Source organism: Balaenoptera acutorostrata, chromosome 16, assembly GCF_949987535.1.
Source record: "Balaenoptera acutorostrata chromosome 16, mBalAcu1.1, whole genome shotgun sequence".
NCBI classification, from domain to species: Eukaryota; Metazoa; Chordata; class Mammalia; order Artiodactyla; family Balaenopteridae; genus Balaenoptera; species Balaenoptera acutorostrata.
This window is the reverse complement of record NC_080079.1, coordinates 31,357,214-31,382,500: the sequence shown is the minus strand read 5'-3', so window position 1 is coordinate 31,382,500 and position 25,287 is coordinate 31,357,214. Positions and strand designations below refer to the sequence as shown.

General features: G+C 53.5%; 1 protein-coding gene across 1 annotated transcript in view; it reads right to left on the bottom strand.

Annotated features, from left to right (window-relative positions):
• RRP12 (ribosomal RNA processing 12 homolog) overlaps nucleotides 1-25,055 on the bottom strand; it is a 29,080-nt gene extending 4,025 nt beyond the window's left edge. Inside the window, exons 1-30 of the mRNA XM_057531213.1 lie at nucleotides 24,825-25,055; nucleotides 24,051-24,283; nucleotides 22,448-22,531; nucleotides 20,929-21,005; nucleotides 20,271-20,376; nucleotides 19,951-20,067; nucleotides 18,735-18,873; nucleotides 18,519-18,646; nucleotides 17,458-17,556; nucleotides 16,724-16,815; nucleotides 15,213-15,324; nucleotides 14,904-15,001; nucleotides 13,575-13,689; nucleotides 12,429-12,571; nucleotides 12,090-12,211; nucleotides 11,092-11,156; nucleotides 10,843-11,005; nucleotides 10,259-10,413; nucleotides 9,927-9,994; nucleotides 9,274-9,367; nucleotides 8,261-8,419; nucleotides 8,045-8,125; nucleotides 7,721-7,826; nucleotides 7,390-7,497; nucleotides 6,715-6,872; nucleotides 5,608-5,699; nucleotides 5,275-5,433; nucleotides 4,983-5,155; nucleotides 4,620-4,748; nucleotides 962-1,011 (exon numbers count right to left, since the gene is read on the bottom strand). Coding sequence (XP_057387196.1) covers nucleotides 962-1,011; nucleotides 4,620-4,748; nucleotides 4,983-5,155; nucleotides 5,275-5,433; nucleotides 5,608-5,699; nucleotides 6,715-6,872; nucleotides 7,390-7,497; nucleotides 7,721-7,826; nucleotides 8,045-8,125; nucleotides 8,261-8,419; nucleotides 9,274-9,367; nucleotides 9,927-9,994; nucleotides 10,259-10,413; nucleotides 10,843-11,005; nucleotides 11,092-11,156; nucleotides 12,090-12,211; nucleotides 12,429-12,571; nucleotides 13,575-13,689; nucleotides 14,904-15,001; nucleotides 15,213-15,324; nucleotides 16,724-16,815; nucleotides 17,458-17,556; nucleotides 18,519-18,646; nucleotides 18,735-18,873; nucleotides 19,951-20,067; nucleotides 20,271-20,376; nucleotides 20,929-21,005; nucleotides 22,448-22,531; nucleotides 24,051-24,283; nucleotides 24,825-24,963 — 3,564 coding nt within the window. The 5' untranslated portion in view covers nucleotides 24,964-25,055. The remainder of the gene's footprint in view (nucleotides 1-961; nucleotides 1,012-4,619; nucleotides 4,749-4,982; nucleotides 5,156-5,274; nucleotides 5,434-5,607; nucleotides 5,700-6,714; nucleotides 6,873-7,389; nucleotides 7,498-7,720; nucleotides 7,827-8,044; nucleotides 8,126-8,260; nucleotides 8,420-9,273; nucleotides 9,368-9,926; nucleotides 9,995-10,258; nucleotides 10,414-10,842; nucleotides 11,006-11,091; nucleotides 11,157-12,089; nucleotides 12,212-12,428; nucleotides 12,572-13,574; nucleotides 13,690-14,903; nucleotides 15,002-15,212; nucleotides 15,325-16,723; nucleotides 16,816-17,457; nucleotides 17,557-18,518; nucleotides 18,647-18,734; nucleotides 18,874-19,950; nucleotides 20,068-20,270; nucleotides 20,377-20,928; nucleotides 21,006-22,447; nucleotides 22,532-24,050; nucleotides 24,284-24,824) is intronic.
• Between the last annotated feature and the right edge of the window lie 232 nt (nucleotides 25,056-25,287).

Sequence of the window (25,287 nt, the reverse complement as noted above, 5' to 3'; positions counted from 1 at the left end):
ATGGCTCAGTTTGTTCTTGGTTCAGCTGGCACCTGGCAACAGTTCTGCCCACTGGCAACTGCAGCTGTCAGTTGCACCCTGGCATTTTATGCTCCCACAACTGAGGGCAGAGGAGTGAGACTAAGCAACTGTTATGCAAAAAAGCCCCCGGGGATGCCAATGGCGGGTGATGGCTGCCATGAGCCAACCGGGAGCGTGGCCACCCTGGGACCCTCTCGGTGCCGTGAGACAAGGTGCCCCAGCCCTGCTCTGCTGACCTTGGGGCCATCCTTCCACAGCCGCAGTCAGCTCCCCTGGCCAGGAACAAGGGTAGGCTGCAGAGGGACTGCAAAGCCACCTGTGAGGATGTGCTCAAGGAATCAGGCAGGCTTCGGCCAGAGGAAGATTTCCAGGGAAAATGCAATGATGATGATGATGATGACAACGATAAACAGCCACCACTTCCCTAGTGCCGCTAAGTGCCATACGCTTTACATACAAGCTGGGATTTGAGTTCAGCCTGGGGCCGGAGACATGCACTTTTAACAACCCCTGTGGCCTCGGGCAGGCTGCGGATGATAAAGAGTCCCCACCTCCTGGGAGGATTAGTGAGGCGACACATGGGGCCCTCGGCACTCCTCAGGGGTGGGTGCCCCTCCCCCAGGTGAAGCCGGCCCCCCGGCAGCACGCAGGCCGGCTGTTGCCCCTGCTGCCTGCACAGCACATGCCCTCGGTGGAGAGACAAGGGACCGCCTCTTTCTTCCTTCAGCTGGACAACGCAGCCAACACGGAAGGAGGCACTGGGTGCTTCAGAGGGAGCCAAGCCCCCTCCGCGCCCCACAGAGGGGTCAGCCGTGACACTGCAAGCCCCGGACTGCCTGCTGTGTGCCTCCCCGAGGCTCCACTGAGCACAGGAAGCAGGGCAAGTGAGTGTGTGGAGCGGTCTAAGGGCCCCGGCCCTCCAGCAGCAGGAATTACTCACACTCCTGACGCCCACGTCTTCCATCAGGTCAGCCATCTCTTCATCCTCCCCTGGAGCGAAAAAGAAGAGAGACCTGTGAACACTCAGGGAGTGCCCCTGTCCTCCCGAAGCCCACACAAATTTCAACCTGCCTCCTCCCGGCTCATCAGGGTGCAAGGGCTGCCAACTCCAGCCCCAGAAGACCTATCCCATGGAAGATGAGACCCCTGGACCCTGCCCCTTCCTCCTTCCCATCCTGGGCCCCAAGGACGACAGCCCCTCAAGGAAGCGGTGACCTGACTTCTAAAGTGAATACAGCTTTTGTTGAGACTCTAAGAAAGCCCCAGGTTTCCTGGGGAGCCAGGCATTCCCGCAGCCCCACATACACTCCACTTTGCTGGGAAGACTGCCCTATTCCCCTGCTTAAAAACCTTTCCCCGCATCTGTGCTAGGCATTGTGTGGCGATATAAAGAAGTATGAACCAACAAAAAGCATAGGCAACAAAAGGTAGATAAACGAAAGATACATAGATTAGACTCCATTAAAAACGTTAAACTTGGGCTTCCCTGGTGGCACAGTGGTTGAGAATCTGCCTGCCAATGCAGGGGACACGGGTTCGAGCCCTGGTCTGGGAAGATCCCACATGCCGCGGAGCAACTGAGCCCGTGAGCCACAACTACTGAGCCTGCGCGTCTGGAGCCTGTGCTCCGCAACAAGAGAGGCCGCGATAGTGAGAGGCCCGCGCACCGTGATGAAGAGTGGCCCCCGCTCGCCGCAACTAGAGAAAGCCCTCGCACAGAAACGAAGACCCAACACAGCCAAAAATAAATAAATAAAATTAAAAAAAAAAAAAACGTTAAACTTGTATATGTCAAAGGACACACCAACAGGATGAAAAGGCAGCCTACAGGATAGGAGAAGGTATTTGCAAAATACTTTCAAAAGATAGATAAACAAAAGATAAATTAGACTCCATTAAAAATGTTAAACTTGGGGCTTCCCTGGTGGCGCAGTGGTTGAGAGTCTGCCTGCCAATGCAGGGGAAACGGGTTCGAGCCCTGGTTTGGGAAGATCCCACATGCCGCAGAGCAACTAGGCCCGTGAGCCACAATTACTGAGCCTGCGCGTCTAGAGTCTGTGCTCCGTAACAAGAGAGGCCGCGATAGTGAGAGGCCCGCGCACCGCGATGAAGAGTGGCCCCCACTTGCTGCAACTAGAGAAAGCCCTCCCACAGAAACGAAGACCCAACACAGCCATAAATAAATAAATAAATAAAATTAAAAAAAAAAAATGTTAAACTTGTGTATGTCAAAGGACACATCAACAGGATGAAAACGCAGCCTACAGGATAGGAGAAAGTATTTACAAATCATACATCTGATAAAAAGTTAATATCCAGAATAAAGAAAGAACTCCTACAACTCAACAACAAAAAGAAACAACCTGAGACGCAAGAGGGAGGGGATATGGCGACATATGTATACATATTGCTGATTCACTTTGTTATACAGCAGACACTAACACAACAATGTAAAGCAATTATACTCCAATAAAAATGTTAAAAAAAAAACAACAAAAAAAAACCCAATTCAAAAATGGGCAAAGGACTTGAGTAGACACTTCTCCAAAAAGATAGACAAAAAACATGAAAAGACGCTAAACATCACTAATCATTAGGGAAATGCAAACAAAACTACCATGAGATACCACTTTACATACATTAGGATGGCTACTATCAATGAAACAGAAAACAGCAAGGGTTGGAGAGGGTGTGGAGAAATTGAAACCCTTGTGTCCTGCTGGTGGGAATGTAAAATAGTGCAGCCACCATGGAAAACAGTAGGGCAGTTCCTCAAAAAATTAAAGACAGAACTACCAAATGATCCAGCAATTCCACTTCTGGGCATATACCCAAACGAACTGAAAGCAGGATCTTGAAGAGGTATTTGTATATTTATGTTCATAGCAGCACTATTCACAATAGTCAAAAAGTGGAAGAAAGAAAAACAAAAAAAAGTGGAAGCAACCCAAATGTCCACTGATGGATGATGGACAAACAAAATGTGGTCTAGATATACAACAGAATAAGGCAAGCCTTAAAAAGGAAGGAAATTCTGACACAAGCTACAACACGGATAAACCTTGAGGACATTATGCTAAGTGAAATAAACCAGACACAAAAGCACAAATACTGAATGATTCCACTTATATGAGGAACCTCGACTCATATTCAAGTTCACATCCATACAGACAGAAAGCAGAATGGTGGCTGTCAGGGGCTGGAGGAGGGGGAAATGGGGAGTTGCTGTTTAATGCGTACAGAGTTTCAGTTTTGCAAGATGAAGAGTTCTGGAGATAGGTGGTACAACAATGTGAATGTACTTCACACTGGTGAACCGTACACTTAAAAATGGTTAAGATAGTAAATTACATGTTATGCATATTTTACCATTTTTTAAAAAAAGCTACCAGTATATTTAAAAAAAAAAGAACTTTGAAACTGATCAGCTGGAGGGAAGACAAACTGAAGTGAAGTCAATCAACAACCAAACGTCATAAGAAGCATGTGACAAAGTACGGAAGCCTGGCAGTCCCTGGGCTTGTCGGGAGTTCCGAGGGAACACGGCTGAAGCCAAGGGCCCGTGGAAAGGCCACAAAGAAGGACCTGCACTGGATCTGAAAGAGTGGAGAGGGGCTGGGAAGGTGGGGGGCAGGGGGCGGGTGGGCATTTTTAGCGTCAGGGTTCCATGCGCAAGAAGGGAGCAAGGAGACGGGATACACTGAGGGTGAGAAGGGGGCAATGACGAGGCCAGATCAGGAAATAGTGTCACCACATTTACCCCCAGCACGTCTATATGCTGTTCAGGTCACCATTTCATTTTCACAACAACCCTCTGAAGTAGGTATTGGTATTACACCCACTTTGGAGTGAGGAAACTGAGGCACAGAGAGGTTAAATGACTGTCCACAGTCACACAACCGGTAAGTCGGGTTGCAGGGGCAGCAGTGACAGCACTGGTTGAGTGGCTGCAGTGAGCAGGCGGTGAGAACCAAAATATAGAGGAAGACATAAAATTTAGAAGACCCAGGCTTTTGTGATCTTACAAGATATGTACAGAGATACGTGAACACAGAGATACGTGCAGAGGGAACGGGAAAGATGAAACAGGACTTGGAGATGTTACACCTGAGCGGCCCCTGGACACCAGGAGACAATGACTCGGGAGAGTCTGGCTCTTTTCACCAATAAATGAGCTTCCAGGCCTCAGCCAAGTTTACGCTTGGAATAAAAAAACACAAAAATTTTCAAAAAGGAGGAGGACAAGCGAATAACCAGAACAGAATACAATAGAAGAGAGATTAACAGAGTGTATCACAGACGGTAAGAGGAAGTACTACTGCCTTTTGAAAGTTTTGTTTGAATTATGGAAGTACTGTATATATGGCTGGGTTACACCATGAAAAGATTTCTCAATGTGGTCAAAAAAGTTTGAGAAACTCAAAAAATTTGAGAAACTTGCCTGAGACACAAGCTCCTTATATCTTTTTTTACCTATGTTTCCCCCCAAAATGGTCACTGAGTGAATGAGTGAACAAACAAATGAGCGGATGAATGAGCAAGCAAGTGCAGCCCTGGCCCAGGCCGGCTGCAGCTCCTGACTGGGCAGATGGCCCCACCTTTAGCGCCTTCCTCTTCCTCCAGCTTGGCGTTGTCATCCTCCTCCTCACGGATGATCAGCCGGCCATCGGCGCTCACCTTGAAGCCGTGGTCCTTCTTCTTGCCCCGACCCGGCCCAGGCTGGGTGGCTGGTGGGGCAGAGTCGGGAGGTGAGGAGGTGGAAGGCCAGTCCTAGCCCACTCACACCCTCATCATAACCGACAAGCCCAGGTCTGTGACTTGGATGAGTGCCCGCAGCACTATGATGTGCATGTGTGGGAGGCCAGGGTGCCCACTGGCCTCCCCAGAGGCCACGCCACTCCTAAACCTGGCCCAAGGCAAGCCTGTCCTCTGTGCCCATGGGCCAGCTGCTTCTTGCTCACCCAGGACTCGCTGGGCCACCTTGGGGTCCAAGAAGTTGAGGGGCTCGTCCCCGCCACCCTCCTTCAGCCACGCTCGGCTCCTGTGGCGGGCCAGCCTCTGCTGCTCCTTGCCCCGGCTCCTCTCCTCCTCCTCGTCCTCCTCATCCTCTGAGTCAGCCAAGATCTCCTCGATGCTAAGGACAGACAAGCCCCAAGTCAGGGCGCTCCAGGAGAGGTAGGGCAGCTGGGCACGGCCTGGGCAGGCTTCGGGTTGGGGGAGACCAGGTCCCCAGCATCCCGCCACAGGTCTCACCTGTCACCTTTGCCCTGGACGGGCTCCTCCTCCTCCTCCTCCTCTTCCACGGCGGCCTGGTTCAGGGCCCGGTGTTTCTTGGCCCGGGCCTCTGCTTTCCGGATGTTTACCAGGACTTTCTGGTATTCCTCTGGCAGGAGCTTCCTCACCAGCTCGAACCTGAGGGCGTAGAGACGGGCCGGTGAGGTGCCCGGGCCAGAGAGCGCTATCCAGAGCGAGGTGTCCAGCCAGAGCCCTTCCAGCCCCCCAGCCTGGCCCCTTCTCAGCAGCGGTCCTGGTGGGACTGGAAACCCCTCGACTCCTCCCCTACTCCTTCCCAGTCAGGGCACAGACCCGAACTTGCGGATGAACTTGGTGAACAGGTTCCGAAGCTTCATGCGGAAGTGCCGCCGCATGTCGTCCGAGAGCTTCCCGATGGCTCCCATCTGCGGGGCAGAGCAGCGGGGCTTCAGGGGGAGGATGTGCGCCCCACCCTGTCTGCCCCCCACACCACGGGTTTCTCCTGGTTTCACGAGTCCCTCCTACCGCCCTGCATGAATCTCTGGCTGGACCGCTCTCCAGCCTTCGTGAGAAACGTGTGGCCTGCAGGTATCATCTGCAGTGTCCCTCAGTGAGGCTGGGGGTGCAGGGCCCCCTCGATCCTTTGAAGGCTTGTATAAACCCTAGTCACTCCAGGACAGGTCACCACTCAGGCCGTCCTCCCCATCGCTGGCCCCAGTTAGGCGGCAGGGTTTGGCAGGCAGGGGCAGGCATCCTGACTCTCATCTGCCCCTTCTCGCTTTGACCCAACCCAAGGCCAGATGCAAAGATGACAGGCAAGAGGGACCTAGAGCCCTGATGCGATTCAACCCAGCTGGAAGTGGGAAACTGAGGCGGCGGGTGCAGTGGACGGAGGACTCAGAGGACAGTCCCAGCTTGCTGCACGCCTTATGCCCAGCAGGAGGGGGCCAGGGACCCAATACCAGAGGGCTCTTCAGGCCCTTCTGCAGCCCAGCAGGGGCATCCAGAGAAGCCTTCTCAAACCCAGAAGGTCACAGTGCAAGAGGGAAAATAAAAAGGGAGGTTTGGGTCCCTTCCAAGGGAGAGCCCAGAGTCGCAGTTCTGTTCCCAGGACTGCTCTCCCTAGCACTGTGACCTGGGAAAATCTCTGGCCTCAGTTTGCTATCCGTAAAACAAGGGGTGGCCCTACCCACCGGTCCCTGCCCTGCAGAGCCCCTGCTGCTGTGGAGGGGCCGTGGGGGGTGACAAGTGGCAGCCTGGGTGCTGTGCCCCTTTACCTCCACCACTGGTCCCTTCCAGGGCTCCTGCATGACCTTCTGCTGCACCAGACAACGTGTAGCTAGAAAAGTGTTTGAAGCTGGCTGGCCTCAAGGCGCACTGGGTCTCTGCCGGCAGCTCTCGGGCCACGATGCCACTGGCCGAGGGGAAGGGGACACTCACCACCAGCTGCACGTGCTTGGCCAGATGTGCCACGTCCATGACGACCACTGCCACCTTGATGAAGCCCAGTGCTGATCTGACCACGTCGCGGGTACGGGAGGCCAGGAGCAGGCACACATTCTCCAGCAGCTGCTCCATCGTGCTGGTCCCCATCAGACCTGTGGTGGCCAGAGGGCCACTGTCAGAGACACCTGGAACCCCACCCAGACCCAAGACCCCTGCCGCGTCACAAGAGTGGGAGCTGACACCTGGGGGACACTTCCAAGTGCCTGGCACGCGTCTAGTCACTTTCTGCCAGCATCTCCTCTAGTCCTTCAGCCACCCTGTGAACAGGTGCTGGTTTTCTCCCCCATTTTAGAGATGAGAGAGTAAGGTTCCAGGAGGTTCCTAAGTTTGTTCAAGGTGTCACATGGCTGGTAAGAGGCAGAACCGGGACTAAAATCTAGGCATGGGACCTAACCTCCTCCGACCCACTCTGACAGTGGGATGCAGGCAGCTGTGGGATGAGGAAAGCCGAGCTGGGTAGGAGAGGAGGCGGGAGGCGGTCAGGCCTGGTTCCAGCTCTTCGTCCTCCCTCCCAGGACCTTTCCCTGTTTCGGTAGCCACCCTGTCCTGACCTCCTGGGCATTTTCCTACCCCGAGGGCTTCCCAGGCCTTCAAGGAAATAGCGTTTACCTTTAAACTGGAAAAGGAGGTGGGTCAGGGCCAGGATACTGCAGCTGACCATGGTCACAGCGCCCACGAGACCAGGGTAGATCAGGACGAGGTAGCGCTGCAGGGCCTCTGGGAGGGCGGAGAGCAGGAGGAGTTGCCCAGGGCAGAGCCCACTGTGCACGCTGTATCGCGGGCCCAACGGGAAGGGGGGCTCCAGCCAGAGAGAAGCAGCCCGCCCAGGGCCAGGGCTAGGCAGCTCCCCCTATCTTTCCTGACGGGCGGCTGCAGGGTGCCTCCTCACCCAGGCCGGGAGCACAGCGTCCACCCCAGCCCCATGCCACCCGGGCCTCACCTGCTGGGTTTGGCCCAAACCGAAGGAAGGCGTGGCCCATCTCCACCAGCAGCACGAAAGCATTCTTCCGAGCTCCCACCGACACCTCCTTGGTGCAGAGGATCACCTGCCCAGACAGCCCCGTTAGCACGGGCTCCCCGAGCCGGCCACCCCAGGGTTGGCAGCCTGAGGCAGAGCGGACAGGTAAGAGCGCTCACGCTCCCAGGCAGTGAATCCAGCCCACCCCTACTCCCCATACTGCCCTCCCCTGATCCTGGTAGGCCTTCAGAAGCCACATTCCAAGGAACCCCAAATCACAACACGCCCCCCTCCCGCACCCCTCACCTCCGGGACGAGGGCACTGATGAACTCCTCGTGCTCGGCTGAGAGCTTCCTCACGATATGTATGAGGCACTTCAAACGGGGCTGCAGGACGGGGGACAACAGTCAGGACCCTCAGTGCCGCCTCTGCCCCTGAAGTCCCTAAGCGTCTCCACGCTGGTCCTCTCCTGGTGTCGCTCGTCCCCCCCTCGGGCAGAGCGGGGCCCCTGGAGTCCGCACCCTCTTGGCGGGCGAGGAGGTGCTCCGTAGCGAGTCCAGAAGGGTCTTCTTCAGGTCGTCCAGGTGGCTCTGCACGAAGCGGGCGCCAGGGCCCTGGGGGCTGGCGCACACCTCCTCCAGCAGGCGGTAGGCCTTCTTCTGTACCCCATGGGCCTTGCTCTGGGAGGGCGTATGGTAGACAGGGGTGGGTGAGAGAGGGGGCTAGGGGGCCCCCCACCCTCACCCAGTCCAATAATATCCACAGAGCAGCCACGTGAGCTGTGACTGGCCCTGGTGGGGACTCAGAGAAGCTGGCCCTGCCCTCTGGAGCTCGTGACATCCAGTGGGAGGGCAGGGAGAACACAGGTTAGTGAGAAGCTAACTCTGGGCCGGGCAGGGGACGCCGAGGGGAGTGAAGCCTACCCAGCCCTCCATCCCTTCCGCTCCCCCACGGGACACCTCTCCCGAGGTTAGGTGACTCTGCCCTGGACTTGTGTGTCTGCCTGCACGTTCCACCAGAGCACTTCTCACGCTGTTGGGTGACTGCTTATTACACTGTTGCAGTGGTGACAGTTTTCAGAAGGTCACGCTGGCCTGACGTTTGCCTGGCGGTTAGCCACAGCGGGCAGGGGCGAGCATGTCAGGCAGGGGACCCAGCACGTGCAAAGGCACAGAGGGGCTGTTATATCTGGAACCCTTAAAAGCAGCCTAATGAGGCCAGAGTGGCAGCAGGGGGATGAGGCTGGGTAGGATGAAGATCAGGCCAGGCGGGGATGGGCCTAGTGAGTAAGTCAGGCCTCGGCTCTGCAAGAGGTGTCTTAGCAGGTGAGGCCCAAGCATGGCCGTGCATTTCTGTCACTCTGGCACCTACATGACAGAGTACAGGGCTAGACAGATACAAAGGGCAGCCGTGCCATGAGAAAGCAGATTAAAACCCGATCTTGGGAAGCAGCAAGGCATGGAGACAGGGAGACAGGGCCCACGCCCCCCGCCCCAAGTGTGGTTGTGTGGGGCTCCTGGCCTCCACGGCTCACCTCTAGGTAGGGCCGGATGGTGGAATACAGCTTGCTGATGGCGGCTTCATCAGCGTGGGGAGCCAAGGCCACGACCAGGTCCAGGACGGACAATCTGCTCAGCGACAGGAGACCAAGGAGGAGCTTAGTGGAGGCTGGGGAAGGGCATGTACTATCAGTGTCCTCATGTCTACTGGGTACGGGGGAGGTGGGAAAGGTCAGGGTGAGGAGGACAAGGGGCCTCGAAGGAGCCCATGAACAATAATCACTGCCTGTAACCTAACTCAGCACTCATAAGGTACCAGCACTGTTCCCAGCGCTTTACATGTCTTAACCCCTTCAATCCTCACAGCAACTCTACTGCAGGTATTATCATCATGTCTATTTTACAGATGAGGGCACAGACTAGAGTAGATAAATAACTAAACCAAGGTCACAGCTTATAAGGGGCAGAGCTGGGATTTGAATCCGGGAAGCATGTCTCCAGGGTCCTCACTCTTCCCTAGCAGACTACAATGGTGCTCCAGGATGGAGGAACTGGTCAGGTCTCATGGTAGAGCTGGGACATTGACTATCTCAAGACTTTCCTAAATAATTCCAGACAGAAACACAGAGCTTCTGCTAGACATACTCTCTAGCACCCTGGGCTGCCCCGGCTCAAGTGGGGCACTTACCTGGTGAAGTCAGAGCTAGCAGGGTCCAGCACCTTCTCACTGGCTTTTTCTAGGAAACCATTCACCAACTGGCAGCCCAAAGGGATAAGGAGGGAGTTGTTCAAGAGAAAATACAGAGCAGCAGCAGGTCACAGAATTGCACCCTCGTCTCTTCCCCCTCCTCTCCTCCCTTTTGAGGAGCCTCGAGTCCAGCCTACTGCTGGCATGTGGTCCCCTGTTCTTCTGGGGGCAGAGGGCCAAGTGAGCCATGGTGGGTAGGGTCTTGACCTTTCCAACACCCCAACCCAACACTCACCCACCGGAGACTTCCTCCCCCTCCTCTACCAGCTCACCTGAGGCTCAGTAATGGTGAGGTAAGTTTTGATGGTCTCCAGCACGGCCCGGCGAGGGGCTGGGGTGTCTCCAGCTGCAACGGGCTGCCCGTACAGGTTGAATAGGATTGGCAGAAAGTTCTTCGCAAAGCGGCTCACTTCAGCACGGTCAGCCTCTGGAGGGAGGACCAAAGTTTGCACAAAAGGGCCAGGAGATGACCCTGCCTCAAAGGTCACTGTGGTTGCAGCCCAGAGGCATTCTTTTGGGGGACCTGTGACAGGGTCATGGGTTTGGGGCTTTTCTGGGACAGGAGAGGCTGAAGCCAGAGCACAGAGGACGAGGGGCCACCACGGTCTATGGGGCCAGCCAAGTGCTAGCCCCACGTAAAGGCTGGACGACTCCCAGCAGCTGTCAGCACACTGAGAGTAAAGGAAGAGAAGGGGCCGTTCTCAGCGTCCTACTAACTCCTCGGGTCCCCAGCGGACACTCAGGTCCTTGACAAGGATCAGCGGTGGCTCAGGCAATGAGCTGGACAGGCAGGGTCAGGGGACTCGCACCATCACAGCCATCTTCCACCAGCCCCGACCGCAGAGCCCACACGTACCCGCCTCACAGCCCTTGGTGATGAGGGTGCGCAGGGCCTGGCACACAGTGACCCTCAGGTCTGGGCGCTCGCTGATGGCCGTGCCCAGCGTCCGCGCCAGCCCTTTGAAGGCGGTGGCCACGTCCGTGGGCCTCGTGCAGAACCCAGGCAGGAGGGTCCAGATCTGGGAGGGAGGGGATGATAGAGGAGAGTGACGCCCAGCAACCTGTGCCCGCCTGTCCTCCTCACGTCCCCCAGCTGATCCCTTACCTGCCACTGGAGCGTGTCGTAGATCTTGGACTCCACTGTGCTGCCTGCCTGGGCCAGGTCCATTGCTAGAGTGACACAGGACACAGTGTGACCCTGGGCACACTCCTGACTGACAGGCCTCATTTTTACCCAAACCAAAAGCCCAATGACGAGGACAGGAATATGGGCGATTCCCCTGCTCCACAGACGAAACATAACACTTATTATTAAACGAACACTTGTTTGTTCTAAAAAAATTAAAAGACCTATGTAAAACAGAAAGCGATACCTCCCCACAATCTCCCCCCCAAATCTTCCTCCCCATTTCTGACCTTCTTATATTTCTCCAAGCACGTGCACACTTTTAAAGACGTAAAAAGGACTGTCTTATAAATATATTGTTCTGAAACCTGGTTTTACTTGGGAATAAAGCTGGTAGCATTTATCAAGCAGTTTCTACATGGCAGCCTGTGTAATGTGCACTTACGTGATTATTTCATTTAATCCTCACACCATCACAATTATCGTCCTCATTTTACAGATGATGAGCAGACCCAGGGGAGTTGAATAAACTTGCCCAAAGTCACCAAACTGTGGAGCGGCTGAGCTGAGATTTCAATCTAATCTGCTCAGCTCACCATGGACTAAACACGTCCATTCCCCTGTCGGTCTCTTTCCTTCTGTGTCCCACGGTGGGGCTTTATTATGACTGACTTCACTGGAGCCCCACTGAGGGATGTGTGGGCTGTGTCGGGATTTTTACTTGGAACATCTTTGTATATATAAATAGGTGTGTACCTGTCTAATTATTCCTCTGGTGGGAGAAAAGGCCCCTGTCTGCCTGCCTCGGGGCAGGGGTGCCTGGTCACGCCTTGGACCCCGCTGATGACGGCGCTCAAGCACTGGCTGACCACCTGCTTGGCCCAGGGAGGCTGCTGAACACCCTAAGGCTGGGGTGCTGGACCAGGAGCCCTTCCCGACCCTTCCAGTGAGGCCCCAGGACTGTGGTGGGCCCGTACCTTTCCTCTTCAGGGTGGTAGCCAGAGGTAGGAAGTAAGCGGTAAAGAAACCAAGTCGAGTTTCCCGGACGTGGTCTCGGACGACGGGCAGCAGCCAGCTCCGAGGGAAATCCAGAGTCTCTCTGGGAGGAGGGAGGGGAGGCGCGGTGAGGAAGGGGTGACGGCCTGGAGCTGTCTCCCCACGGAGCCGAGGAACAGCACAGGTCCTGCTCTGGCCGCCCCCACTGACCCGCACGGCACACGGAGGCGTCAGCCGAGGGTGTAGACACCCTCCCAGCGAAGAACAAGCCCCGTGGCTCTCCTGGGGCTGGAATGGAAGCCAAGCGGGGCTGCACTTACTCAGAGCCATCAATTTCCAAAGGCACAGCCTCTAAAACCACCTCGGGGCCCATGCTGGCCACGGCAGCGCCCACCGCGCGGTCCACAGCTGCCGTGTGGGGGGAGTAGGGGGAGAGGCGCAGGTCACACAGGGACTGGAGGCACTGGAGCAAAGAGACGCGGGTCAGACATTAAGACGGGCCTGCAGCGCAGGCACCCGGGGCTGAGGCTGGGCCAAAGTCTCCAAGAGGATGAGGTCAGGGGCGTGGGGTCAGGTTATGCTCTCGCCGGAGGTCACAGACCATTAACCAAATTCAACGCTTGGATGTGTCTGAGCCCTCCTCAATGCCCCAGGATTTAAAAAGAAATTCTGCATTTGTTAGTAACGTGTAAAAATCAGGAGATTTCATATACAAATGTAGATTTCCGGTTTATCTTGAAAACTGGGAAGGTATGGGAAACGCAGACCCACAGTACAATTAGTATAAATTAGCAGCCACTGCGGAGCAGCTGCCCCTCGAGACCAGAGCTGCCCCCTCTGGTTCACTACAGCCCCGCAGAACCCCTCTGCGAGCCTCATTCCTTGAGGACCTCTCACAGGAGCCAAGTGTTGCCAACCTAATCTAGCAGGGCCGGGGCCAGGCCTCTCAATGAAGGCCCTACCCTTGGGGAAGGCCCCACGAGGCCGGGAGCTGCTCCGCCTACTGGAGAGGGGTCTGTGGCCTGTCCTCAGGCTCCCACCTGCTCCTGGAGCTGGGGAGGATCTCCGGGTGATCCCTGAGCCTTAAATGGTTTACTCTGGGCTTTGGTAACCTCCCTGGGACCTAAGGCTGCTTAAAATACTATGCTCACTTGTTACAGAAAATTTAGAGAATTAAAAATTAAAAGAGAATAGATAGGGGTGAAGGAGAATCACACTGGTTCCCTGTGAGTTTCAAAACCATCAACTCCAGCTAAGACTAGTGAGAAGGCATTAGGGGGTGGGGGGTGAGGGGTGGTTTCAGCCCTCTTCTCGTTCCTCCCAGTCGCCTTCCTGGGGACACAGTACTGGGCACCCGCAGTGGACCCTGGCAGTGGGGGAGTAAAGTGCAGAGGTAACGGAGACACGTGCCCCTCTAGCAGCCCCAGCACCACCTCCTGCCCCGGCCCAGCCGCTGCCCCAGTCACCTTCCTCATCACAGGATGGGCCTGTCTCCCACACGCCTCGAAGAAGACACACAGCAGCTGCAGCACGGAGCTCCATGATGCGTGGAATCTGTACGTCAGGCCCTCCTCCACTGCCCTGCCAAGGGAGTGGGCAGTCAGGGCCGTGGAAGTCCATGGCCGGCACCAGGAACTACAGACCATGGCAAGGGTGAGGCCCCAGGAAAGGCCAAGGGGGAGAGCTAGTGTTTACCAAGTCCCCCCTGTGCTAAGAGTTTCATTTATATAATCCTCACACTTCAAAAAAAAGCTGTGAGCTAGGTTATTTGTTCCATCCTCAGATGGGGAAACTGAGGCTCAGAGGGACTAAGTAACCCAGCAGTGTCACTCTGCTAGTGGCCAAACTGGGCCTCCAAAGCCCGTGTTGTCACTGTCCCATGCTTTCTCGGTCTGACCAGAGGTGGGAAGATGGGGTAGGTACAGGTGGCCTGGGCAGAGGGAGGAAAGCCACAGCAGTGGGGAAGCCCGGCCGGCTGCTAGCCCCTTCCGGCCCATGCACGCTGTGGTCAGCTCATCTCTTGAAGTCGAGCCCCAGAGGCTTTAGGCAAGAATGCCCAACAGGGGTTAGTGTGGGGAAAGGGGTGAGCTGGGGGTGGAGCAGCTCTATTCCTCAGTTTTCCAAAAACTTCATTCCAGGTGTATCCAGAAGAAACAGGCCTATGTCCTCACAAGGAACAGAACCCAAAGCATCACACCTTAGAGCTGAGCAGACAGACCCAGAGGAAACACCAAAGATCCCAGCCTCTTGGTGCTCTGAGGCTCCTCACTGGCGGCTGGAAGGGCCCGGGTGGTTGGAGGCCGTGTCTGTGAATGGCTTCTCTTGGAGGCATAGAGGGCAGCACAGCACACGAGTAAGAGTGGACTCTGCGGTCAGGCTGCCACTTACTAGTTGAGTGACCTCAGCTTTCCCAGTCTGTAAAATGGGGCCAGCACCTATCTCCTAGAACTGTAAGGACTACCAGTAGTTTCTATTTATTGGAACTTAACTACCCACCAGGTACTGTTCCGAGAACTTTACATATATGACCTCATTCAATCCACACCTCCATTAGACTGATGCGGACCCTGAGGTGTTGAGAGGTGGAGGAACTAGCCCCAGATGACGGGCCCCCAAGTCCACACTCATGAGCATGACACTACGGCACCTGGAGTGTGGCCAGTGCTCAAACCGACAGCAGTTGCTCTGGCAGCGTGTGCAAGGCCCACCACAGTGACAAGAGGAGTACCTGTCATCATGAGGAACTTTCTACAGGCACACCTTATTCCCTCCTCACGCAGAAGCTGTGTTCTCACCTGAACATCTTGGCGACATACTGGGCAGGGCCTGAGGCCGAGGAGGTCACGGAGCCAATGTCAGCCATGTGCGGAGCGACACACTCCTTCAGGATCTCCTGCAAAAAGAGGCCACAGCTGTTTGGGCCCAAGACAGCTCCCCAGTGCCACTCAGCCTTCCCAGGTGACTGCTTCCTGAAGCTTCTAGGAAGCTCACCCCCACCCTGAGAACTCCCTCCCCAGGACGCAGCTGGAGGCCTGCGGTGAGCTCTGGGAGCTTCTAAGGCTCTCTGTTTCCCTCGCTAAAGCTGGGCTGGGGGGCTGAGGTACCTGAAGGCACTGGGTGGCAGCTGTCACCACCTGCGAGTGGGGGGAGAGGAGGCAGGTCGTTGCAGTTCCAAAAAAGCGAGGGAGGTGGCCCAGCCCCAGGTCCCGATGCAGCCTGTCAACACAAAAGGCTTCTGTGGGGCCTGGCCCTGGGCCTCGGGGACTCAGATGGCCCAGGTCTGATGGCAGTCACAGATCTGCGGGGCTCTACAGGGCCCTGCTGGTGGGCAACTGCAAAAAGTGCCGACATGCAGGTGACAACTACATGTGGTACAAAAATGCAAACAGGTCTCCAGGGTATAAAACGAAGAGCATGCCTTCCTCACCACACCTTTCTCCCAGGCTGACTCTCGGATGCACTTCCCAGGGGAAATTCAAGCTTAAGTTTCTCAAATACTCTTTGAAGTTTTTATGCATATACAAACACACAAAACAATAACAATTGCTAACATTTATGTAACAATTATCGCATACCAAGCACTGGTGTAACAATAAGCATTAATTCATTTAAACCTTGCAAAAAACAAAAACAAACAAAAACCTTACAACTGAGATTAAATCCTATTACAATTCCCATTTTATAGATGAGGAAACTGAGGCTTGATGAAGTTGAATAACTTGCCCAAGGCCACCCAGCTAGTGGGGGGTGGGGATGGTCAGGATTCACAGCCCGGTAGTTTGGCTTGAGAATACAGATAATTATGCACCTTGCTTTTGCTCAGTATATCTTGGAGGTCTTCCCACATCAGCATGCACACATTTACCTCAATTATTTCTAACAGCTGCCTAGTATTCCACTGTTTGCATTTAACCAGTCCCCCCCGGGGCACATCTAAGTTGCTCCTAGGTGTTTTTGCCATTACCTATAGTGCTACAACAAACATCCTACAACTGTGGGAGTCCTCCTGCAGGATAAACCCTGAGAAGTGGAGAACAAAATGATTTGGCCATTTGCTGGCACCTCCAGGTAAAAGGTGATTTGGTGCAAAAAAAAAAAACGGGCCTGGCAGACCTGCACTGGGGACCTGGCTTTTCTCTCTTGCAGCTGCATGACTAGCTAACTCGCAGTGCTTTACTTTCTGGTTTATGAAGTGGGCTAAGACCTTCTTCGTGGAGTGGTGTGATCAGTGAGATGAAACATGGATGCAAAGCACCCAGCACGGTGCCTGGGGGAGAGCAAGCCGACGGGAAGCCTTCAGCGGAGGGGAGGATGACACGGTGGTCAAGCTTCTGGTCAAGCTTCGGGGGACTCAGAGACCCTGCCTCCAGGCAAAATGCAATCACCAATTGATATTCTATTTCATTCTCAGCCTTATTTAGGAAAAGTGGAGCCATCTAGTGGCTACTATAAGAGTGACTGTTATGACGGAGACACAAAACAGAAACTGGGACCGCCACCCCGCCCCCCAGAAAGCCGAACCCCCTCCAGCTTCCGGCTCATGTCCCTCCCATCTGTACCGCAGGGCAGGGGGCCTGGCTGGAGGCCAAGGGACCGCCCTCCACCGCATCCCTACCTAACCAGGTTGATGTGGGCTTTCTCCATGACTTTCAGCCAGGCCAGCAGGGGTTGTAAGTCATTCTCGCTGGGAACGTAGTCATACAAGGCCTAGAGGCGGGACAGGGAATAAGCAGGTGACTGAGCAAGTGTGTTCAGCAGCAGCCCAATGACAGGACCCCTTCCCATCCCTAGGTAACAGCACGTCCCCGTGACTGTCCTGTCCCAGGGCCTGCACACGGGGCCCCCTGCACTCACAGCCCCCTTGGCCTTCCTTTCCCTGCTCAATGAAGCCCTTCCGCTTCTGCTTCTATGGGAAAAAAATCTCTAGGAGCAGTCAAGAATAACTTGGGTCACACAACCCTTTGTGAACCTGACAAAAGCCAGAACCCTTCTCCGGAAAAATGCACGTGAGCATACACACACATTTTGCAATTTTGGGGGGGGGGTTGTGCCCCCTTCCCCAAATCCACCCAGAGATCCCTAACACTGAGAACCTTTGTTCAAGGTACCTGTTAATACCATGAGACCACGCTGAATGGTTTATTACGTTAACTACCACGAAGTCAAGAGTCAGGCCCCCCGGCTCCCATGGACACTGATGTGGTTTTGTTGGCCAGTCTCCTGGCTGCCCGTCTGCCTGACTCCTACGCTAGGGCGGCCCAACCCAGCCCATCCAACCTCGCTCTGCAGACAAGTAACAGGGCCGCCCCCCAGCACAGCCATGTCCCCCGTCCCCCCATCAGGCCTCACCGTGATGATCTGGGCGTTGAGCTCTGCTGGCAGGGTACCCGGGCTGGGCTTGGCATGGAAGAGGCTGTGAAAGGCCTGCATGGCACAGGCTGTCACCAGCTGGAGAGGACACGGAGGCTTAGTGGGGAACCCACCGCAAAGCTCACGGTGGCCCTGGGCTCCTCAATATCCCACTGCAGCCGGTGGGCTTGGGGGGCACTTGGGCCCCCTGAACCTCAAACATGCCTCCTACACCTGGACACTCAGGGGACTGTTGCTTTAGTAAGTCTTGGCAGCCACCACGAAAAAAAATGATTTAAACAAGGACAATGGAGAAATGTGAACAAAATGTTTTTTTAACATAATGGGCTAAAAAAGCAGGCTACAAATGGTTGGCATACTATAATTACAGCTGTATTTTCACGTTTTCATGTGTTTGCTTACCTAAAAAGAAAATGTCTGAAAGGATACACAACAAGTTGTCTGTACTATTTATCTTAGGAAATGAGACTTGGAGGGAAAAAGAGAACTTCTATTTTTTACTTTATATACTTCAGAATGTTTGTTTTTTCCTTTTAAACAACAATCAGGTTATTTATATAACGAATGCTTTAAAATACGTATGTGAACAAACAGTATAAGAGAATATATGGAGACTAACAGAATTGTGCTAGCATATCAAATGCAAGGGATCGTTTTTATGTATCTTTAAAGTTGTCATACTGATGTTATTAAGTAAGCAAAAAAAAAAAAAAAAAAGAGAGAGAGAGAGAGAAATAACCGTGCCTGTGGCTGGGGTAGAGCTCAAGGTAGGGGGAGGACTGACGCTTTACCAGCCCCGCCATGGTTCCATCCTCTCCCTCACCTCATCTCCCAACTGAAGATGCCCAGTCTGTCCGACATCGGGGATGCAATGCTGTCCCTGGGTGTAGCTAAGAGCAGCGCGGGGGGCCGGGAGATCCCAGCCCCCGCTTTTGGCCTGAACAGTGAGCTTCCCGAGTGCCAGCACCACGGGCCTGGGGTCTGAAGCTCTGCCCTCCCTCCTCCTCGGCGCGCCCCCACGCGCTGGGGCCCGAGCTCACCACGTGGCTCAAGGTCATGACCCGGAGGAGAGTCTCACTGCAGCTCTTCACCAGGCCGTCCGGGAAGCAGGGCAGCAGGTCCTTCAGCAGGGTCAGCATGTGCAGCGTGGTGGTGGCCTCCTTGGAGCCTGGTGGACAGAGGGCAGCTGAGACTCCAGCCCACTCTCTGTAGCAGGCCCTGTCCCCCGCCGCCCACTCTCAACTGCGCTTCCCCACCTCCAGACTTCTCGATCTCCTGGATGCAGAACTTGGCGGTGGACATGGCAGCAGGGTGATGGGCAGGGGCCTTTTCACCAAACATGAATTCACTGCCCTTGAGGACGGAGCACACTCCATGCTGGGCAGCCTTCCGGATCTGAGGGGCAAGGAAGGGGGACAGGGCCGGGTCAGTGCTCAACCAGCAGTGTGTGTGGTTCTCATGACCACCAGCAGCGAGCATCGATCGCATACCTCCTACAGGGCCAAGGCCATGCCTGGGGCTGCGTGTGTGTGGACTCCCGGGCTGCCGAGTAAGACAGACCTCGCTTTCCATTCTCTCCTGCTAACTCACCAACTGGCCTTGAGCAAACCAGACCACTTAAGTCTCTGAGCTTCAGTGTCTCATCTTTACAACACGGATTCCTTCATTCATGCAATCATCCAGCAATATGGAGTGTCCACCAGTTCAGCAGTGAACCAACAACTCATTGGGAGGTAGGAAATAAAGAAATGTACACCAGAAGGTAAAAGTAGTTTGCAGACAATAAAACAGGGGCTGTTACTTTTTATACGGTGATCAGGAAAGTGTCACTTCAGTGACATGACGTTTCAGCAGAGACCTGAAGCAAGTGAGGGAACCACCGCAGGGATACACAGGGCCAAGGAGGCATGCCTGCCTGGGATCAGAGCGCTTAGCACACAGGGAGTGACTCTTATGACTGTTACACGTTCCCCGCCCTAAATTTCAGAAGGAAGCAGAGTGGCCAAGCACAACTTACTGGGCACCTACGACAAGCCAGGACCTGCGCCAGGCCTGTGGGGAACACCAGAGTGTCGCCGTGACCTTGCAGCAAAGTCGTTATTATCATCCCTATTTTACAGCTTAAAAACCAAGACTCAGAGAGGTTAAGTAACTTGCTCAAGGTCACAGCACAACCAGTGAGTCCAGTATTCAACTCAGTCTGTGTGACTCCAAAGCCCCCCTCCAGCCCCCTCTCCTGCCACTGTAACTAAACACGTCACTGACCAATGAGGCAGCAGAGACTCAAATGGGCCTGACCGTGACCCTCCCTCCTGTAGGAGGAGCTAGCAGATAGGGCTTCAGGCAGGAGGAGAACCTCCGGACAAGAGCCCAGCGCTCAGGGCGACCTCCCCAGTCCACTCAGCAGGCCAGGCCCAGCCCGGTTACTAGAGTGGCTGCCCCCTCCCACGTCCTGGTGCCCCACGGCCTCACCTTGGGCTTGGTGTGCACAGTGAAGCTCAGCAGCCCATGGTACACCTGCAGGGTCACGGGGTAGCTCCAGGCCTCCAGGTCCTGCTTCCGCAGAAGGGTGGCCAGGCAGGAGAGGACCTTCAGAGGAGAGGCAGTCTCTCAGCTCCACCCGCTTCACCCAGGTGGGAAAGAGCCCGGCTTCTCACCAACTCCAGAAAATGCCAAAGGGCTTTCTGAGGGCCCACAGAGTGCCTATACCCCTCCCAGGGAGTGTCCAAGCTGTAGCCAAATCAGATGGGCTCTGGAAGACGGCAGGGGGACACCGAGACCCAAACACTGACCCATCGGAGGGCAGAGGTGGAGCCACTGCTGGCCTGGGCTGACATGATATCCATGAAGGCTTTGGAGGTATCAGAGAACTTCTTAATGAGCACAGGGCTGGGCACGCTGCAGGGAGAGAAGAAAGAAGGTCAGAAGACCAGAGGGGCCTCCGAGAGCAGCTGGTCTGGAGGAGAAGCTGGACAGAGCGGGGCAGCGCTGGCCCAGTCACTCAGCGAGCCCACCCTTCCTGACGCCCGGTTCAGTGCGTTTCCGTGGCACCTGAGCTCCCTGCCTGCCCCACCTTCTCCACCACCCGCTCTCCACTACCCACCAGATGGGCCCTTATAAACTCCCCCAAGTCCTCTCCCCACCTGCCCCCCGGCTGCAGATGCCCAGACATCGTGGCTCAGCACTCCACCCTGTCCCTGCTGCCCCGCTCGCTGCTCAGGGCTGCCCCGCCCGCTGCTCAGGGCTGCCCCGCCCGCTGCTCAGGGCTGCCCCTGCCCGGGCACCAGCACTCACACTCTGTCCCGTAACATCCCAGGCCACCCTGGAGCCTGAGCCAGTAGAATGCCACCTGATACTTAGCATCTTTTTGTTCCTTTTAATAATTCCCTGATCCTTCTCCTCCCTTCCACCCCCACTCCCTTCTTCCCCCTACAAGGAGCCAGGACTCACCGCTTCAGGACGAGGTTCAGCAGGTAAGCAACAGCGGCCAGAGACTCCGCGGACTCCACCGCTTCCATTGTTGTCATCTGAGGCCAGACCATGGGGTGTGAGTGGGAAATGTGTCACGCTGGGCAAATGGGCTATGGGGGCACCGTGTGCCCAGCAGGACGGTTATGACCAAGAACGCTGGTGTCATAGGTTCAAATCCCAGCTCCGCCACTGTGACTCTGGACTAGCAACTTAACTTTTCTGTGACTCGGTTTCTCATTTGTAAAATAGGGATCATAAGTTGTTGTGAGGTTTAATTGAATTAATATACATCAGACATTTAGAACACTGCCTGACACATTATGAAAACCATATAGTGCTATTTAATCTAAAGCTTTTTCTGTAAAGAGCCAGATAGTAAATACTTTAGACTTTGCAGGCCACATATGGTCTCTGCTGCGTATTCTTCTTTGTGTATTTTAACTATCTTGTAAAAATGTAAAAACCATTCCCAGCCCTAGGGCTATACAAAAACAGGCCACGGGTCAGATGATGCCCATGGGCTATATAGTTTGCCGGCCCCTGTTCCATGGTAGTGGTTCTCACACTTTTACACCCTTAAAAAGTATTGAGGGGGGCTTCCCTGGTGGCACAGTGGTTGAGAGTCTGCCTGCCAATGCAGGGGATACGGGTTTGAGCCCTGGTCTGGGAAGATCCCACATGCCGCGGAGCAACTGGGCCTGTGAGCCACAATTACTGAGCCTGCGCGTCTGGAGCCTGTGCTCCGCAACAAGAGAGGCCGCGACAGTGAGAGGCCCACGCACCGCGATGAAGAGTGGCCCCCACTTGCCACAGCTAGAGAAAGCCCTCGCACAGAAACGAAGACCCAATGCGGCCATAAATAAATAAATAAATAAATTTAATACTTGCTACTCTAACTAGCTCCTCTGACATCTCTCTGTATTCACTATTAAAAAAAAAAAGTATTGAGGATTTCCCCAGAGAGATTCTGTTTACAAAAGTTATATCTATTGATATTTATCATATTAAAAATTAAAACTGAGAATTTTTTAAAACACACAAATATGCAAGCACAATTCCAGGAGCTGTCAAAATGTCATCAGACATCACGTAACTTCTGGAAAACTCCAGGGTACGGTCATGAGAGAATGGGAGTGAAAAAGGTAAATGATGGTTTAGTATTATTATGGAAATAATTTTGACTTAACCAACCCCCAAAAGGGTCTTGGGAACCCCCAAACTACACTTTGAAAACAATTTTACTAGAGAATCCCCTGGGTGTAACTCAGTTTCATGGATTAGGGGGGAAAAATAAAAGAGAGTAGTGGATTTTGTTTTACAAGAATAATGTAGCAAATCCCACCAGGCTTACCAAGCCACCTGACAATAACTGAAGCGCTTTCACCTGTTTAAGGTTGTCCTTCTCTATCCCCGCATGCAGGGGCCCCTGCCTTCTCCTTATAGCCTGAATAACCTGCTACTCCGAAAGCCCGCCCACCTGCAAGTCACACCCACTCACCAGGGCAGCAAAGTACTCAGTCTCTGTCTCCTTCCCACCCTGGGAGCGTATCACCTCGGTGACAGCAGCCAAGACAGCACAGATCTGCACATGAGGGAGAAGGTACCTATGACATCTATTTCCGATCAAACCCCACCGCAGGGTAGCCTCTTCTCCTTCCTCCTTCACAAATTATTCTCCTGACAAAGCCCAGAGCAGACAAGATGAGCAGTATCCAGAGCCAGGGGAACACACACAGGGCCCGGCAACAGGAAAACTCACACATCTGCCCAAAACCCACCTCTAAGGCTCTACCCCTTATATATGGAAACACCTGCACAAATGTGTAAACATTCAAGCACAAGTGTTCACTGCCACAACCAGTTGGAACAATAAAGCAGCCATCAACAAGGGATTAATAATGTACTCTTATTATATAATAATGACAAATTCAAACACTATGTAACTATTGAAAAGAATGGTGAACAACTACATAGATTAACTTAGAAACACTGATCAGTGGCGAAAAAAGTTGTAGAATAGTATATATAAAATATAATGGCATTTCAGTAAACCTAAACGAAATGTGGGTAAAAAAGTCTAGAACAGTAATTTGACAAGAGGCCACTGAGCACTTGAGGTGTGGCTAGTATGACTGAGGAACTGCATCTTAAAATTTTTTAATTATTTATATTTAAAAACAAATACTTTATCCAGTTATTGGGAAACAGATTTAGAACTACTTGGGTATATGAATCTACTTTTGCAACTGTAAGTTTTATGAACTTTAAATACAAATCAAGTATTGCCAATGAAGATTTAGCCTCCAAATGGAGGTGTCAGACTACATTTTGAAGACTTAGTACGATAAAAATAATGCAAAAACACCTCACTTTTAAAAATATTGATTTTAAGTTGAAACAACAATATTTTGGGTATACCAGGTTAAATGAGATATATAATTATGGTTAATTTCACTTGCATCTTTTTTACTTTTATTTAACATAGCTACTAGAAAATTTTAAATTATGTATGTGGCTCACATTACATTTCTTTTCAACAGCGCTGGTCTAGAAAAGTACTGTTACTGTTATCAGTAACTACCACAAAGGAGTTAAGCTGGGAGAACAACTTTCATATTTTATTCTACTCACCTCACTTTGTTATCATTTATAGTTTTGACATTTTTCATTTAAACAATGAAAAAAATATATATATAATTTATAAACTAAAAAAAGTAAATAACATTTAGGTCTTGTTAGATAAAACATTTTTTAACCACTGTTATTCAGTATTAATTTACTCAACAAATGTTTCCTGAAAACATTCTATCAATATATAAAAAAGCCTGTGTTAGGTATAGCTTAAGAGATAAATGTTTGCAAAAAATGTTTTGGACATTTGAAAATTGTCAGGAAAATACCCTGAGGGACTTTACACTTGAGCCAGGAAGATGTTCTTAGAAAAAGCAGAAAGTGGAACCTGCCCTAGGAGAGGTAATAAGCAGCAGACACAAAGGGTAGGAGGGGTGACACATCATCCAGAGATTCCACCTGTTGTCACCGGACAGCAGTCAGCTGGCCTCCCCTCACTAGCCTCCGGCTGTCCTGAGAGTCCCCCCTACCTCCTTGTGGGCAGCCGAGCTGGACTCCCAGAAGCGCTGCACTTTGCTGAAGGTGACGTTTGTGCAGTCGGAGAGGCCGCTCAGGAAGGTGCCCGAGGACTTCTCGGTGAGAGCTGGCGCCACCTCTTCCTCTTCCATGGCAGTCTCGGGGGCTTCGCTTTTACCCAGACGCAGGGATCCTGACTGCAGCTCATTATGCAACTTTACCGCATCAACTGTCAAGTCGCTCTTTCCTGAGAACCGGAGGCAAAGGGTAAGGCCCCCACTTCTACCCGAACCTCCTTTTGGCTAAGAGAACAAGAACTACCCCTAGGAAACAAACAGGCGGAATCCAGGCCCCCAACCAGAGAGGCTAAATTCTGAACGCGGTCTGCCTCAGCAGTCCACTGTACACCTAGAACTTATCAGATTCAGAAAGGGAATCCTCCAGGTAAAAGTTTCGCCGGTGGGAGTCGGCTGGGGGCTACAGCGAGGGGCCTGGGAAAGAGATGAGGGTGAAAGAGCTTTGTAAAGCGCCACCACGGTTAACTATAGGCGTGAGTACTGACTGATACTCGTGGTACTCTAGCCAAGTCATCTCCCTCCTGTGGAGTCGGTTTCTGCATCTCTTAAATGGGGAGGGTGGACCTTTACAACAGGCTCCAGATCGGACATTTTAGGAGACGAAAGGTCCGATGCTTGGGCCCCAGAGCCTGCAGAGAGGCTCAAATCCACTGAGACCCAGGCCCGCCCAGAACCCCGCCGCCGGCTGCGCCTGGGTCGCGACCCTGCTACCTGAGGGCCGGCTGAAGAAGCGGCTGCGGGCGGCCTGGCGGTGGCGGGAGATGGCCGGGTTGCTGTCGCTGCTGTGGCCTTTCTTCCAGCGTTTCAACTTGGCCGAGACCCCGGAGGGCAACTTCCCCGAACGACCCATGTCTACTAAGCCGGGGGTGAGTTTAAAGGACCGGGTTCCAAGGACCTAGAAACACACGCAGGACCCACGTGGGTTCGCAGCCCGCTCCACTTCCTGTTCCTCTGGCGTAACTTCCGTATTCACGTCTGTTACCATGGCAAAAGAGTCAACATCCGGTTCACGTATTCTCCAGGCTCCGATCTGGGAGGGGCTCCGAGGAGATCAGTTCCTAGGGAAGAAGTTCTGGTGTTAGGGAGCCGCTGGGGCTCTTACTCCAGGGCTAGGGTTCTTGGCCACAGGAGTGTCTTTTTTTTTTTTTTTTACATCTTTATTGGAGTATAATTA